The sequence below is a fragment of the Myxine glutinosa genome, chromosome 7 (assembly GCF_964187855.1).
Source record: "Myxine glutinosa chromosome 7, kmMyxGlut1.1, whole genome shotgun sequence".
In the NCBI taxonomy this organism is placed as follows: Eukaryota; Metazoa; Chordata; class Myxini; order Myxiniformes; family Myxinidae; genus Myxine; species Myxine glutinosa.
This window is the reverse complement of record NC_136267.1, coordinates 69,277,653-69,295,592: the sequence shown is the minus strand read 5'-3', so window position 1 is coordinate 69,295,592 and position 17,940 is coordinate 69,277,653. Positions and strand designations below refer to the sequence as shown.

Below are 17,940 nucleotides of genomic sequence, written 5' to 3'. Positions count from 1 at the left end.
GAATAAAATATTGAAAACGGCATGATTGTTATGTTTTTATGTGACCATAATATCACTTCTCCAGAAAATATAGCAATAACATGGGTATATTACACTGTTTTGACGACAACAAACTTGTAATGTGCGAAGTTGTAAAAAAACGGGGGGGGGGGGGGTGCTTAACTTAATTCTTTGTGTATACAAACAATATTGTTGCGGATATGAGGACTGTATTTTTTTTTGATTGTGTTGTATTGTGGTAAATTGGTGATGAATATTTCTCGAGTCTGCGCCTCCTGCCTCCGGAGCTGTGTAAAGGTCAAAAGGGCGTCCCATAATTAGTCCACAAGCATACACGTCAGCCAATAATAGAATACCCCTGTTCGATAGTTATATCTTATTCTGTGTTTTAGGGTAAGGCTGTGTCTCCCATTAATTGAAATACTCCATTGCACCAGTGAAAGAGATAGATTCCCTTCATTCCCATTCCCAAAACCTCCATTCCCCCTTTTCGTCGATTGGCAATTACCTCCCCTCCAATAACCGCCATTGACCACGAGGCAGGGTCGGAGAAGAAAGGCGTGTCTCCACCTCGTCATAGAGGGGAGGAGTGAGCCAGCCCCACTCGACCAACCATGAGCCAGGGGTTTGGCTAGGGAGGGCGGAGGAAGAGCTATCGGGGAGGTTCGCAAAGGTTGAGGGGCGGGGCCTATATAACCCACGGCAGGGCGTTTCCCAAGGCAGATGAGCTTTTACAGGCAGACGAGAGGGAGTCCAAGCCGTTGAGACGAGAGGAGGTCCAAGGCAGATGAGCTGAGAAGAGAGAGGGTCCAAGAAAGAGCCGAGTTGTGAGGTTCAACAAGCAGAGATCATTCAAGGAAGCACCAAGCCTGCTATTCGTCACCTTGCTCGCGAGCGGCAGCGTCTACGGCAGCAGCAGCAACAACGCTCGCCAACCGCTTAGGGACCTGGACGGCAGTTCGGAGCAGGGCCGCGAAGGAACGGCGGCTGCCCAACGTGCGGATCGTGCTGCCGGACCCAGTGGACTTTCCTCTCCTTCCAGCCAATTCCTGTCATCATTCCCCGTGTGAGTCGTCTTCGTTTGTTCTGTCCTGGGTAGGTAATTAAGTCTGTATAAGCTAAAGATTGCACTGTGTCACCTGCGTCTTATGTGTTGTAAATAAACGTGACTGCTTGCTTCCTACTTATATGTGTAAATAATAAATCCAATTACTCTTCTGTCCGTCTTCTCGTCTTATTCCTTTTCCTCTTTGCATTCGGTCGTTTTAGAGTTTTCCAGATTGGGCAGCTGCGGTGCGATACGGCCAAAGTTTGGGGTGAATCGGGTGAGTTGGGGAAGAATCGGGGGAACTGTTAGGTCGCGGTAATACACCACCGCTCGGTCAAAATAACATCTTGTCCGCGACCCGCAACAATATGTTGCTCACCAGTAGTGCATCCAGGTCTCGTGGTAGTTTCCCTATAGGCCACTTGAAGCGGGCCAAGGTATGCCTCGATACCGTATTCTCGGCGAATGCGATCTTGGATGATCTCGATATGTAGCTCTCCCATCCCAGAAAGAACTGTCTGTGAACATCAAGCGGTATTGGTGCAGTTGGAGACAAGCATTGCCTGTAAGACTTTGGTTCACAAAGTTTTGTTTCATTGATATAATCAGAGTACCGCAAAACTATCATGTAATCATCATCGTCAATTACAAAGAAGCATCCACAATACCTTCAACAAGAATGTAAAAGCAGTTCAATAAGGATGGATGGATTGAATCAACAGGATGTTGATCGAGGTATGCTGACCACGTTGGGAAGCAAAGTGACGCATACCATGATCTACATTCTGTTGATCCCATCCATTTTTCTACCTGTCCGCCATCACAGATCGACACTAGCGTACATAAGCAAGAGGAGATATTCATTCCACATTTGCAAAAAAAGAGTCATCTTTCTTTAAAATGCTGGAACTTTGTGTAAAGCTGTTTCTATAGTTCCCTGACATATGCCTCCCTCCTCTCCCCCACCCACATATTTGTAAACACAAACTTTAAAATGCAAACCATTATAACATAATCACTATGTTCATGGAAGGAACGACGGGAGGCATTCATTCTCACATTGTTAAAGTTTAACGTTTGTGTCTGCATTCAGACACAAGTCTGCATTCTGCAAGATGATTTTAAAAAATCTCACGGAATCACGTCGCGTCTCACTGTGCTTTTGCCATTTGCTGCATTGTAAATAATTAATTAGTGCAGACAGAATGTGCTGCTTTAAATGGAGAAGGGGAAAACAGTTATAGAGTGTGAGGAAGTGTGAACTGTGTGACAAGCAAAATAATGGCCTGCAGGATGCTAAACAAAACCAGAATGAAAAACAAAAGAGATGTTTACAGATTTTGTATGGTAGGTTTTATATAGTCGGTGTTCAGCATATTATTCAAACTCAAACGTCACTTTAACTTCAAACACCTGTCTGGACTCAAAAGGTCAAAATAATGGAGAAGAAAAACTATACTGCAAGTAGATGGGTGGGAGCAGGCCAGACAAGTCCCGTAATCATTCCCGATGCCCAAACACATTCGTTCAAATAGACGACTTACTTGTCCAGACTCGGGGTCTAAATGAACTTTAAGACTTGGGTCCTCCCTCTGCAGGCAAGCCAATGCGTGATCCAAATCTGGTGAGGTATCAGAAGGGAGCAGCACAAACTTAAAGCGTGTGAGGCATGATTTATTTCATCATGTTTGATCACCGAGAATTCTAATGCAAGACACGTTCACTAAAATCCTGCATGTGCACGGAATGTTTTTTTTCATTACTGATGTACACCCCGGATAACACTTTGGAGGTCATCAGTGCTATCAAGATAGCGAAGGATAGGAAAAGTCCGCACCAAGTGTCTGCATGCATGATTTGATGTGAAAATTGTGCTGCTTTTGATAAAATCAACACGAAGTACCATAAGGATTTATGCGATGAATAGCAAGTTTGTTTGTAATAAACTTTACATTTAATGAGCATGCACAATTGCTTTCATGGCAATCATCTTGTATATAATGGAGGGAAAGTACAGGTAGTGGCCATAAAAATGGAAACACAATGTAATGTCATTTAATATGGCATTGGGCCACCATGTGCGGTCAGTAAGGCCTGTATGCGCTGTGGCATAGAGTCCACCAGCGTCTGGAATTCTGCAGGAGGGATGCGGCACTATTCTTCCACGAGAAAGTCAATCAACTCACACCTGTTTGATGGAGATGGAAAACGCTGTCTCTGGCATCATTCCAAAATATCCCATAAATGCTGTATTGGGTTCAGATCTAGTGACGGAGAAGGCCATGACATATGGATACCATCAGTGTCATGCTCATCAAACTATTGGGCGACCATACATGTTCTGTGGATGGGGGCATTGTCATCCTGGAAGACAGCCCTCCGGCAGGAAAGATATGCTGCTACGTGGGGGTGAAGATGATCACTCAGGAACCTTAAGTAGAGATTGGCATTTACATTGCCTTCTAAGGGATGACTGCACCCAAACCATGCCAGGAAAATGCGCCCCACAACATTGCAGAACCATCACAGCCCTTCACTGTTGTTTCCTCTCCCTCCCCCTCCCTTCATTGTATGTTTTATGTGTATGTGCATGTTTTCATGTTTAATGTGCGAGCTCTTACACGAGCCTCAATTCTGTATACCAAAAAAAAAAAAAAAAGCGAGAGACTTCGTATATCAGATACTTGTTCAATTGGATATTGCAATGCAAACTAATGGCATTATATTTCACAACATTTCTCACTCTTTTGCTTGGCAGCTGATGGAGGCTCAACTGTGCAAAAGAATACGGGTTCTGGTACATCCACCCCAGCGAGGACAGGCAGAATGACCTCAATATCACCTGCTTCATGGGACCCTTCATTTGGTGGAGTATTGGCCTCACGTGTCCTCTGTGAAGCAGCTATTGCAGATTTTTTTGATGCCACAAGTGTATCTCCTGTCACAGTCTGACGAACATGGACCATCATTATTATTATGATATACAATAGATATTACAAGAATAGATATTACAACCAAGAATGGTAAAATTATCATCGGCTTGAAAATGAAAAACAATCACAACTAGAAGGGCACTCGGTAGAGTGCATACCTCCGCCAGGCTAAACAGTTTGTTTTGTATCACACTGATAGGCCGGATCTGGATTCGGACCTGAACCTAAATCTAATCGGCTTGTTCTCGTCACCTAACCAACTCGTCCACAAAGTTTAGTCATAATTCGTCCATAACTTTTTTTAATATCATGTTATATATCGCTTTTCACTCTATCTCTCAATGGCGAAGAATCACGTAATAATTAAATAATTATCGTATACGAATCCATATTCATATCTTGACCAACATCAAAATGATTCGTCCTTGTCACACACACAACCTGTCCACCAAGTCTCGTCCAAAACCGTCCATAACACTTTGAGAAGTGTATCCACTGAGATCCGGCCTATCAGTAAGACAAGGAGATCAGTATCTTCTCCAATCAGTGTAGTGGTGTGTAGAAGAGATGCCTCCACTGCAGCCTTTACTATATCGACGTCAGCATCTCCAGGTGCATTCACCACAGTGCAATACCTTTCTCTCAGTTCATCACTTATCATCCCGATCAGTCTCTGTTTATTGATATCTCTTGACAGGACCTCCTCCTTCTTGCCTGAGAACTTTGTTAGAACTGCTATGTATGCCTATGCCTGAGAACTGCTATGTATCGTTTTTCGCCCTATCTCCCAATGGTGAAGAATCACTTAAAAACTTCTACTAGCCGGATCCGGATCCGGATCTTCACCAAAATCTAACAATTTCGTCCTTGTCACATACGCCACCTCTCTGCCAAATTTCGTTTGAATCCGTCCACCACTTTTTGAGATATCTTGTTCATAGACGAACAGACAGACAAACAGACAGCGGTGAAAATATAACCTCCATCCACCTTCGGTGATGGAGGTAACAACCACCACAGACATATACTATCAAAACATGTCCTAATGCAGATGAATACTTTGGCATTTGAATTAATTTTAGAATAATAGAGTTGGCATTGAAAGAAAGAATACAAATAGAATCGTTTCAAAAATACATATTTATTTGATTGCTTTGGATATTTGCATTTGGATCTTGATTTAAGCAATTCAACCAGCAACCCACTTAAAAACCTAGCGAATACTCAGAAGTATCTCTCTTCCCAATAAAGGTAAATGTAGTACAGCATACAATTTACATTCTTCGAGAAAAATCTCCAAACAAATACATTTGAACGTTAAATTTAATACAGACGTGAATGAAGATGCAGACATGATCTTCAAACTTTCAACATAATCCACTGAACATCAATCTGTACTCAAGGCTATGGAGAAAATTGAAGGATTATGGGAGCTGAAAAAAATGTACATAACTTGTCCACATTAGTAAATCAGCATCATTAGTCTGTTGATTGCGAACATGACTGAGTATGTCAATATCCCAGAGACCTTCCCTTCACTCACCTTCGAGTTGCTTTCATTCCTTATGGCCAAATTTAAATTTACAACAAATATCCTCTCCTGGTTCTTCATAGGTAAGGCTTGTTTGTTTCAGAGTATGTTGTGTTTTGTATTTTTTTGGAGATATTCTTTTGGTCGAAGTTTTCATTTTTGACTTTCAAAAAGAGTAAGCTCTTATTTTAGTCACCACACAGAGAGTACAGCGTAGACCAACTAGATCGATCCTGGGCCCAGCTAGACTAAGCTATAATGAGCGGCTGAAAGAGACAGAACTTTTTACATTAGAAAGGAGACGATTACGAAGGGATCTGATAGAGATGTTTAAGATGATTAAGGGTATTGATAAAATAAGCACAGAATAATGTTTCAGCAGAATGGATACTGACAGGACAAAGGTGCACAGTTTAACCCTAAAAAGACTAGGGGGGGGGTGGGGGGGGGGGGGGACTCCATTCATTCATTCATTCATTCTTCACAACCACTCAAGATTATACTGCGTCGTTTCATGCCTTCTTTTTTATTCGAGTCTTGCGCTTATTTTTATACCAAGTTTGTGCATATTTATAATAAAAAAAACAAATTTGTTATATCGAGTACTATGTGCATGCCATATTTGGTAACGATCAAACATTCTATAGACGAGATCTTAGGGGGTCATTCTGCCCCCCCCTCCCTCCCCCCAGTCTTTTAAGCCTCCGAAAAAGCCCAGTCATTTTAGGGTTAAGGGTAAATAAGACGAGAGTTAGGATGGTATAATAAAGCAGGTGTCTTCAATTCAGATTAGTGAATGCATAGAATGGTCTCTGCAAGGAGAGTGACAGTGGAGTGAGTGGATGGTTTTCAAATCGAGTTGCATAGGTATCTGGAAGTAGTAGGGATGGGGGAGTAACAAGGACGTTGGTACGATTGCACATGCTAGATGGGCCAATAAAGGCTTCCTCCAACATTGAAGGTCCTTGTATTTATGTGATGGCTAAATTCCAAATTCCTGCATTTAAGTGAGGATTAAAAAGGTAAATTTAACGTTTCAGGTATAATAAGTTTGATTCCAATGCACAATGTGGACAACCATGGCATACTACCATGATTGTTCGCTCCTCAAAAAGGAACACATTTAGTACATAAAAAGCCAAATATCAGATGGATTTGTGAGTGAGGAACTAAGGTTTCCTGAAACTATTTTCACATTATCGCAAAGCCTCGATGTGCTGGAGATGAATTAACTCATTATTCAGAGTCAGAAAGCGTTATTTTGACTCTGGTGAGCTTTTTTTCCATAACAGCCATCGAAACGTGCAGGGTTATGTATTTTCATTATCCCATGCACGCAAAGTGAAAATATGGATTGAGCAATAATTGGTTCATGACGCTCTGTCTTATCAGTTTATGATCGTCAGTTTATGATTTTTATGAGGGTCGATTTTTGAAATGTGAACCCTTTGGTCGGCCAGCTACAGCACACCGACATATTTTGCCTGACTCCACCCACCATAGCACCGGGGCAAAATGATATGGCCCGCCATCTTGGTTTTCTGGTGGGCTAACACATTATGCCTGGAGGCCTCTGCTTATTGTACACCGCACCTTTCTTACTCCATCTCCAGGCACTACAGGGCCCAGCGATGACGTGCGCTGAAAGGGAGCACTCAGTTTTCACTCTGGTTGTTTTCTTGTTACTTGGCAAAAAAATTTTTTGGGGGAAAAGTATGTTGATCACTCCGGTTTGTGTGTTTGTCCGCTCACTTATACTTGCCTACAGGTCACAATTTTAAACCGATCTTCACGAAGCTTCATCAAATGGTAGAGTTTGTGGTCGGACAAAATCCTATATATTTGAGGTCAAAACGTCAACCATTTTTCTTCAAATTTCTAAAATCCTCAATTTTCATCTGATTGATTTGAAATTTGAATGGGATTTTCATATCAGCGAGCTGAATTCAACCACCAACTATTTTTGAGATCACCATAGACCAAAAGGTCAACATAGGCCTACGGTCCACCACTTTTCTTCAAATTTCTAAAATCCTAAATTTTCATCCGATTGACTTGAAATTTGAATAGGATTTTCACATCAGCTAACTGAATTCAACCACCAACTATTTTTGAGGTCAATATAGGCTGAAAGGTCAACATAGGCCTAAGGTCAACCACTTTTTCCAAATTTCTAAAATTCTCAATTTTCATCCGATTGACTTGAGATTTGAATAGGATTTTCACATCAGCTAACTGAATTCAACCACCAACTATTTTTTAGATCAACATAGGCCAAAAGGTCAACATAGGCCATATTTCTAAAATTGTCAATTTTCATCCAATTAACTTAAAATTTGAAGACGATTTGCATATCAGGTCACTGAATTCAACCACCAATTATTTTTGAGGTCAAAAGTATGCTCTACTAGTGCTCTTATACTTTGTTTGATCTTGACAAGTGTCGCTCTCGGAGTGATTTTTTACACTGCTCCTTTCCTATGCCATCTCCAGGTGCTGCATGACACGCGCTGAAAGGGAGTACTCGGTTTTCAACCCGGTTTCTTTCTTGTTTGTTTGTTTTCTTTCTTTCTTTCTTGTTTGTTTGTTTTGTCGTGGCGATATCTCAGCCATCCTTTGAGCAAGGGAGCTGAAATTTCGGCAGTAAGTGCTTTGGCAAAAACAGTATTTTTTGTTTTTTGATTAATCAATTAATTGATGAGTTACTTAATTATTATCGATTAAGTACTTATTCATTTCCTTTCTCTTCTGGGCATTATCTCAGACACCTTTTGAGCTAGTAAGCTGATATTTGGACACGGCAATGACCAAGTGATGTGGATATAAAGGCTATTTTTGATTTATTGATAAATCAATTAACGACTTAATTTTTAAAAGATACAGATGCAGATGAAACGGTGGTGGTTGAGGTATTCGATTAGACAATTGATTAATTGTTTAAATATTTTATGATTATTATTTATTTATGTTCATTATTAATCATTCATTTATTTTCTTTCTCATCTGGGCAATATCTCAGGCACCTTTTGAGCTAGGAAGCTGATATTTGGACACAACAGTGACCAAGTGATGTGGATATAACGTATATTTTAAATTTATTTATTAATCAATTAATCGATTAATTATTTATTGATTAATCAATTCATTATTTAATTTTTTTAGATTAGTGACTTAATTAATTTTCAAAAAGTTACAGATTCAGATGAAGCACTGGTGGTTTAGGTATGCTATTAGCCAATTGATTAAGAAAATATTTTATGATCATTGTTTATTGATTTTAATTATGCAATTAATCAATCAGTTATTGTACACCTCTCCCTCCCAATGCAGTCTCAATGAGCTGCATGGCGGCATCGCCGGGCACCACGGCAATGCCGTGCTGGAGGATATATGTTTATTTGGCATGGCGGTGGTGTACTTTGAATGAATCTGTATTTGTTACAGATTGTTACGTACCATGTCAGAACACATGGTACATCAGAACGTATGGTACGTCAGAACGTACGGTACGTCAGAACGCACAGTAATCAAGCATGACGTTACGCTAATTACTAAAAAATAGTATTACATAATTTTTGAATTGCCCCATATTGGGGTTAAGCAATCCGTAACTGTGTGACGAATCAGCTCGTTATGATATAACAATGGTGGAGGCTGACATGGTTCGAGGTGTCGGGTTGAATGTTTTAATAGCGCATTAAATGTGTTTCCTAATCACGCTATTCATCTTTTAAGAGTGACTTAAATGAGCGTTACCCAATCGGCCCATTACCGGATTTTATTGCAGGTTGTGACCACATTGCGGTCATTCTTGTTTTACTATTTCTGCCTGCATGGAATTTAAACAAAATTGAAAATAATTCCAAACAGGAAACTTACTGTTTTTAAGGACAGACACAAACAACAGGCATGAATATCTAATGTAACATGTTAGATTGGGTGACGTAATAGACACTGGGTAAAACGTTGGTAGAACCCGGAACAATTAATGAAGTTATACGCGTTTTAACATCTTTAAGCAGTTGTTTAAATTTAATTATACACTTGAACACTGTACAACACAAATCGCCTTCATAATACTTCCAAGAACCATGATATATATATATATATATATATATATATATATATATATATATATATATTGTTACAGACGCGGTTTTAGATGTTAGTTTACCGAGCGGTTTGGTATTACCGCGTCCGCACAGTTACTCCCCGATTAGAACCCTATCCCGCCCGATTCCACTCGACGTTGACCAAGTCGCGCTATGCTAAATCAATGAAGGAAAGGACACAACGGCTGGGATAAATGCAACGACACAAGGGGTACAGTTCTCAAGACCTCCGGAGGAGGATATAATATTGGTGATGCAGAAACGGGTAGATTACACGGTAAGAGGTAAAGCACAGAAAGATGGGCACTTAGACACAGTCTTATCTTATCCCCGACAGACCACAGACAAACGGGACAAGACTGACTTACACAGGGATTGATGGCAAGGAAGGGCAGGCAGTCGATAGCACAAGGTGCACCTTGGCTCAGGGGCAGAATCGACCCGGTCCGGTCCAGAGATGCGGGGAGCTATTGTTGCGCTCGGAGGTGGCGTCCTTTTCTCTCCAAGCTGAGGCGCATCTGACGTCACCTCCCTCTCCCTGCGCATGCCCAGCGGGGAGTGACACGCCCTCGGCTCGTTAGCTCCGCCCCAGATGGAATCGGTCCGCCGCTTCTATTGGGTGCGGGGGTTACCGGGCTCCGCCCTTGACGAGGAGCTGACAGCGAGCCCCTGCGTGGTAACCCCGTCGGAGCACATGTTCAATGGCGGCTAACCAAGCCGGAGTGAGGACGCACACTGCCCGCGCCGCCGCCGCTGTTGTTGTTGTTGTTGTTGTACCATGAGGAAGAGCTGCGGGGAGGTATTGGGAGGTCCTAAACTTTCTAACGGTGCCATACAATCACATTCTGGTGCAACGAAGAGTCAGAATTAATGGAAACGAGTCCTTAACTGACATAGACTAAGAATAACTAGCAAGATGTCCTATAGTTGTCTACGTGAGAGGCGGTGGACCTGGATGCGACATTTAATGGGGGAAAAAGGGGGAGGTCGGGTCTACAGAGTGTTGTTTACAGAAAATGGGACTAGGGAATGGGGGATTGGGGATAGTTGGGAAGTATTGGGGAAATAGGGGAATATTTACAAGCGGATATGGATGGAGGCCAAATCCCATATCCGCAACATTGCACCCTTCTCTACCTCGGGGCGTTCCGACCCGATAAATTTTTACCTACGTTAGTGTGGCACTCAGATGTAGTTCCCTCTACTATTAACTCAACCCTGAGTGCGACAGTTTTACAGATGTTCACAAATGAGTAAATATGTCCCCCTGCGACGTTGCACCCTTCTCCTCACAGAACCACACCCACAGGATAACCGAATCGCAGAAAGAATCCTCAAACTAAACATACAGCCGGTAGGGAGCATCATTTATACAAGACTACACTGATATTTACACTACGATCCAGGACCTGTTTTTGGAGGAACACATGCAGATGTTATGCATAGAGAGAGCACGCATGCCAGCATCGATACACCAACCCACGAGTGCTCTGTGGCCTTACGGCCTTTAATAATGTGCAGAGCACCCCATCCAAGCACCAAAAGCACCACCCCATTATGTACAGTCAGCACCATCCGGTGCACCAATAAAGTGTTCATATTCACCGGTGGTGTCGCAGCCGGCCGATGTTCTGCCGCTGGTCTTGCCTTCTTGAAGCACTTGGCCTTCTGGCTTCCTTAAAAAATAAAGAAAGGCGCCAACCGCGTCCATTTCTAAATTGTGGCCGCCAGGGGGCCAACTATAGTGGTTCACCTCTATGGCATAGGTGCCACGTTGACCCAGAGGTCCATCAACGGGTGGTGCTTGCCCGCAAAAGAACTGCGGTCCATGGTGGGCGGCCACAAAAATTGCGGTCCATATGGTGTATCGATCCAGGCAGCAAGCAGCGAAAGTACAGGCCCACAACTGCGGAGCCAGCACCTCTCTCTCCTCTCTCTCTGCCCCAAAGCCAGATCCTCGGAGGTGGGAGACAAAAGAAGAGGACAAGTGAGTAAGGTGGTAAGGGCGCAAAAGTGCACGCAATATAAGGTAATGCACACTGGGGGCACATGGGAACCAGGTGAGACAGGTACGTTCCTACCGTACGCCCCCCCCCCCCCCCACCAGCTAACCTGCATTGCCCCTCCCTTACCCCTTACTGTATCCACAAAACACAACACTACCCATAAACACCTACTTTACAAATCAACAAACGTCCCTACTGTCTTCCCCGTTCCTCCCATAAACCAAATTCGTCTTCTCTCCCTCCTAACCAATCAAATTTGCCATTTCCAACTCCCATCAAAATTTGCCATCTCCAACTCAACATCAGTCCCTCCTAAGGAGGGAGAGATGGAATCACCCCAATGTCTTATCCACGTCGTGATGCGTCTCACAAATCCAAACAGCAATTCTTATTTCCTGCAACACAGAACAAAGGAAACACAGGTGTGGAGTCATCATCATCACCTCAGGTAAGTGGCTGCGTATGGTGCGACAGGTTCATCAATCCTAACTATTTCCTAAATGACTTTAACAACTTTACATTACCCGGGGTCTTTCCCTGCCAATCCATTGGCCAACTTACACTATGGGTTCTAAAAACCAATTCCCATTGACCAAACTGTGGTGCCTCTCAATTTGGGGTCTCACTCCCCCGATTCATCTCTCGGTGCCCTCGCACAATTTCTGGGCTGTGACGTGTAGCTCTCCCAGCAGGTCTACCCACCTGCACACCTCCACCACTGTAGGTGCCACCCGAGCTTACCTGCTCCTCACCCTAACCTAACTAACTGGGGAAGGCCCTCTCGCACTCTCACCCCCTCAGTGCCCTCTCTGGCACGGGCTGCCCGATCCACACCCGGGATCCTCAGGCACCCACTGACACTAACGGCTCCCAGAGCCCACCTGCGGCCTCACCTGGCCGACATCCTCACAGTGGTGGAGTGCCCAAACCAACTACACACACTAACAGGCTACACACCCAGCCATTTCCACAACACTAATGCACCCATCCACAATACCATTCTGCAACCGCACCACAAATGCCAATATCCAACCACAATTTACCTATACCCTCTACCTAACACTTACACTACCCGCCCCGGGTACTCGTGAAAGGGGTCCACTCTTCCCCCATCCACACCTTCGCACCATGCACACCACTCCGAACCACTTACTCCAACTCTCTCCACACCACTCATTCTCTGCTCCATGTATTCCACACACCTGTACTTGCACACCTGTGCTCTCACACCTGGTGCCACCTGCACCCTTCTCTCCCCAAGCGCATTCGCGCTGATCCACAACACTCACTACTCATACACTGCTCCACACACCTGTCCAGTTCTCACACAGCATCATCTCATCTAACTACTCCCCTCTGAAACTTGCGCTTCCCAGTCGTCCCTTTAAACTATTGCGCTCCCTCGTCATTATAATCCACACTAATCTACCTGCGTCCCCACTGCAGGTATCAGTCACTAACTAACCTTAACGTCACCTAATGTCATCTTCTAGGGCCCTATCAATATCCTAACCCACCCGGGCTAGTTTTCACTGCCATACACCCCATAAACTACAGCGCATTTGCCCCCCACTTTTGTGAGGGATGACAGAGTTGCCATCCCACCACATCGGGCATCTCCCACTACCAATTTTGCACATCAAATTTCAACAAATCAAAAATTTGCCAATCACTACTCATCATCTGCCAATCATTACTGCCAATCCTTTGCCAATCATCAAATTTTGTTTTTCTCTAATTTTGGGTCCAAAACACTAACCTCATCACACAGTCTACTCACTAATGCCTCTCGGTGCGCCAATTCCTGTCCAAAGCCCGGCTTCGTAAAGCCGAGCAATGAATGCGGGTTGTTTGGTGCCAGCGGCTGGATACGTCCCGCATTCGGTGCAGGGAAGGAGGTTTACCCGGGCCGAGATCCCACGCACCATCTCGGCACGGAGCCATCCCATGGCCCGATCTCGACCTGCCGGAATGCCTCAACAAAAAGTGGTCGCCATGACGACCCTTCCTATCGGGCTGCCCGCTCCGCCTAGTGGAGCACGGACGCGGCCGTTCAAAGCGAGGCCCGGCACGCACCGAGGGCCCGATTCGGCTATAAGTCGTTCTAACCTCTAACCCGGTTACCGTCGATGCTTCACCTGCATGCTCACAAGCATACGCTACCCCTTGCTTGCTCATACCTCCAGCCTTTCCCATGCTCCTCGTACCTTTCCTTACACCCCCAGGTACACTCATTCCACTCACAGCCTTGGTCACACACCTGACCACCTGACCACCACATTTCACTTTCACTTCCTCACACTTTGGCACACATTCGTTGGTCGCACACCTCACCAACACACCTCTTCGCGCCCCCTCCTCGGTCACCTCCTCTGTGACAATCACAGGTGTGCCCTCACTCGCACACCCAACCACGTGCCTCACTACCAATTCCAGCGTGCATTCCCACACACGCTCTACCATTCCAGGTGTGCTTCCTTTCTCACCTGTCACCACCAACTCACGCTCCGTGTCACTCGTACTACTCTCACCTCCACTCTTGACAGCGCACTCACCCTTACTCTTGACAGCGCACTCTTTCCCCATGCACCTGTCCGTCACACATCTTTCTCGCACACCCTCTCCCGTTACATCCTCTGTAACACTCACCACAGGCGTGCATTCTCCCTTTACACCCTCCGTAACACTCCTCACTACGCGCTTCCATGTGCTCCCTCGCACACGCGCTACGACCGACTCACTCTCGCCAGCACCCTCACTCCTTGGCACACACTTTTTCCTCACACACCCCAGAGTCGGACTTTCTCGCACACCTCCTTTTTCGCACACCAGACCTGTCGCACACTTCACCAACGGCCTCTCACGAACACCCGGGTCCATCTCGACCCCCAAGCTCATTAAATCACCTGGCGCATCATACGCACGACCATATTGGTCACCACTTACACCGGGTCCTCTTCCTCTTCGCTTCTCCTCCATCACCTGCGAATCCCTCATCCGGTTAATGAGCACATCATCACGATCCGAACACAGACTTTGGACCAATTCTTTTATCTCCTCTTTTATCTCTTTCTTATCCCCTCTCCGTCGCTTCTTAATTTCGCTCACCCCTTCTTCCACTTCTTCTAATTTCTGCTTCACCTCTTTTATTTCCCGGTACGTCTCCTCAAGCTCGTCCTCTAAGGCTACCTTGACCGTCTCCATGTGCGTCCTCACCTGCCGGTCCTTCGTCTCCATTACCTCTGTCACCTCGTCCAACCTCGTTGTCAGTCCCTCACGTACCATCTGACATTCCCTCTTCGTCGCTATCAAGTCGTCTTTTAGTTCTTTCTGTGTCGCTTTTAACCCTCCTAGTACCGCAGTGTTCCTTTGTACCTGCTCCACTAACTCCGTCTGTCCCACCGTCAGCTGTTCCACCTCCTGCGTCAGGTCCTCTATGCCCCCTTGTAACTTTACAGTCCCCTTTCTCACCTCCTTCTCCATGTGCTCCTTACAGTGCCTCACCTCCTCGCGCACTCCTCCGACCTCCTCACTCACACCTCTTCTGATCTCTTCTCCCATCACTTGCATCTCCTGCCCAGATGCCACCCTCATCTGCTCCATTTCCTCCCTGTGAGCATCCAATTTAGTTTCTACCCCCATTCTGACCCCCTCTATCTGCTGCCCCATTTTTTTAACTTCCCTTTCCGCTTGGTCCCTCATGTCCCTCAATTTGCCTTCCATACTGTTTTCTAACCCCTCTAACCCATTTTTCACTCCCTCTATCTGATTCTCCTGGGCAGCCATTCTATTTTCCACCCCCATTAACCCATGTTTCACCCCTTCTATCCCATTGTCTAACCCCTCTAATTTCTTGTCTAATCCCTCACCGGTACCCCTCGCTTCGTCCCTCATTACCCCCAATTGCTCACTCTGAGCACTCGCTTCGTCCCTCATTACCCCCATTTGGCCCTCCAATCGCTCACCCAATCGCTCACTATCAGCCCTCATTTGCTCACTATTCTGGGCCATAAGGGCCTTCATTTGTATTTAAAAAGGTCCAAATCTACCAGTGGCGCTACTATGGTCGCGGGCGCGGTCGCCGTGGCCATGTGCAAGGCGCCATTTTGCGCGCCCGTAACCTCGTGCGCGAGGACGCGATTTTGCGACCCTGCCACCCTCACTGCTTCGCTCTCCTCATGTCCCTCAATTTGGTCCTGGATCGACCCTGCCTCACTCTCCTCTACCGGAACCCAGCCGTCTTGATCCGCCATAGCGCGACTTTCAAAATTCGGGTTTTTATTTTTTTGTAAAACAAAATCAAATTTCGCCGTTAATAATTTCGAGCGCGTGAAGCGCGCTTCGGGTCCGATCTCACTCCTCGACACCAATTGTTACAGACGCGGTTTTAGATGTTAGTTTACCGAGCGGTTTGGTATTACCGCGTCCGCACAGTTACTCCCCGATTAGAACCCTATCCCGCCCGATTCCACTCGACGTTGACCAAGTCGCGCTATGCTAAATCAATGAAGGAAAGGACACAACGGCTGGGATAAATGCAACGACACAAGGGGTACAGTTCTCAAGACCTCCGGAGGAGGATATAATATTGGTGATGCAGAAACGGGTAGATTACACGGTAAGAGGTAAAGCACAGAAAGATGGGCACTTAGACACAGTCTTATCTTATCCCCGACAGACCACAGACAAACGGGACAAGACTGACTTACACAGGGATTGATGGCAAGGAAGGGCAGGCAGTCGATAGCACAAGGTGCACCTTGGCTCAGGGGCAGAATCGACCCGGTCCGGTCCAGAGATGCGGGGAGCTATTGTCGCGCTCGGAGGTGGCGTCCTTTTCTCTCCAAGCTGAGGCGCATCTGACGTCACCTCCCTCTCCCTGCGCATGCCCAGCGGGGAGTGACACGCCCTCGGCTCGTTAGCTCCGCCCCAGATGGAATCGGTCCGCCGCTTCTATTGGGTGCGGGGGTTACAGGGCTCCGCCCTTGACGAGGAGCTGACAGCGAGCCCCTGCGTGGTAACCCCGTCGGAGCACATGTTCAATGGCGGCTAACCAAGCCGGAGTGAGGACGCACACTCCCCGCGCCGCCGCCGCTGTTGTTGTTGTTGTTGTTGTACCATGAGGAAGAGCTGCGGGGAGGTATTGGGAGGTCCTAAACTTTCTAACGGTGCCATACAATCACATTCTGGTGCAACGAAGAGTCAGAATTAATGGAAACGAGTCCTTAACTGACATAGACTAAGAATAACTAGCAAGATGTCCTATAGTTGTCTACGTGAGAGGCGGTGGACCTGGATGCGACATTTAATGGGGGAAAAAGGGGGAGGTCGGGTCTACAGAGTGTTGTTTACAGAAAATGGGACTAGGGAATGGGGGATTGGGGATAGTTGGGAAGTATTGGGGAAATAGGGGAATATTTACAAGCGGATATGGATGGAGGCCAAATCCCATATCCGCAACAATATATATATATATATATATATATATATATATATATATATATATATATATATATATATATATATTGTTACGGATTCCGGATTTATGTGAATTACTATTCAGGTCATTGCTTATTAATGTTTATTCTATTAAAGGTTGTTGTGGTTAAATGGTTAGAAGCGCTCCTGATAACAGGAGACCGGAAACGGGATGGTGAACCGGAAGAAGAAAAAAGCCAAGGTCGGGAGAGAAGCGGCCATCTTGATCCTCGACCAGCTCCGACGCGAGTCGAGTCGATCTTTATCTGCTTTGGAACGCTGCGTTTGAAAAGCCCGTCTGGCGAGAGGAGTTACCTGCGCGGGGTGATTGCCTGTTACGTGTCAGGTTGCCGTGGGTTCCTGGAAGGAACCAAGCGTCCAGCACGGTTCGCCTCGACGCCTACGAGTGCGTGTACGGGTCGCACCTTTGGCCTCGCGCGCTTTGCGAGCCGTTCACAGCCCAGAGGCCGCGATCACAGGCTCCGACCCCGGTGGCGTCCCGAGGAGGTGTCCGCTGCAGCAGCCGTTCCCGGTACGGGACGTGCACGTTTGGAGCACGTCAGCCAGGGGTCCGTTCAACCGCCCCTGTGCGGAGAAGTCAACCTTCCCCTTGGTCTGGAGGGGCCCAGAGACATTGTGAGGGACAGTGACCATTGAGGGTGCAGTGAATGGGGTCAAGGGGGGAAATATATGAGATGGCCATCTTAGTAATATTGTTGATTGATTGCTGATTGTTGTTGATTGATTGGGAATATATTATTGATTAATCCGGATCCTTGGTGTGGGGTTTCTTATTGACTGGAATTCATATTGATTGCGTTACGAAAGCGTA

At 45.8% G+C, this 17,940-nt stretch overlaps 1 protein-coding gene across 5 annotated transcripts in view; it reads right to left on the bottom strand.

The window, feature by feature from the left end:
* The window catches only part of GFM2 (GTP dependent ribosome recycling factor mitochondrial 2), a 120,838-nt gene that overhangs the window by 13,595 nt on the left and 89,303 nt on the right, over window positions 1-17,940 (bottom strand). For 4 of the 5 annotated variants that reach the window (XR_013624090.1, XR_013624091.1, XM_078781826.1 and 1 more), the window contains exons 15-17: window positions 3,792-3,996; window positions 2,593-2,669; window positions 1,428-1,566 (exon numbers count right to left, since the gene is read on the bottom strand). Coding sequence is in view for 3 of the 5 variants with exons in the window: in XM_078781826.1 (XP_078637952.1) it covers window positions 1,428-1,566; window positions 2,593-2,669; window positions 3,792-3,996 (421 nt within the window). In the remaining 2 variants the exon portion in view is untranslated. The remainder of the gene's footprint in view (window positions 1-1,427; window positions 1,567-2,592; window positions 2,670-3,791; window positions 3,997-17,940) is intronic. The other variant, XM_078781827.1, reaches the window with a different exon arrangement.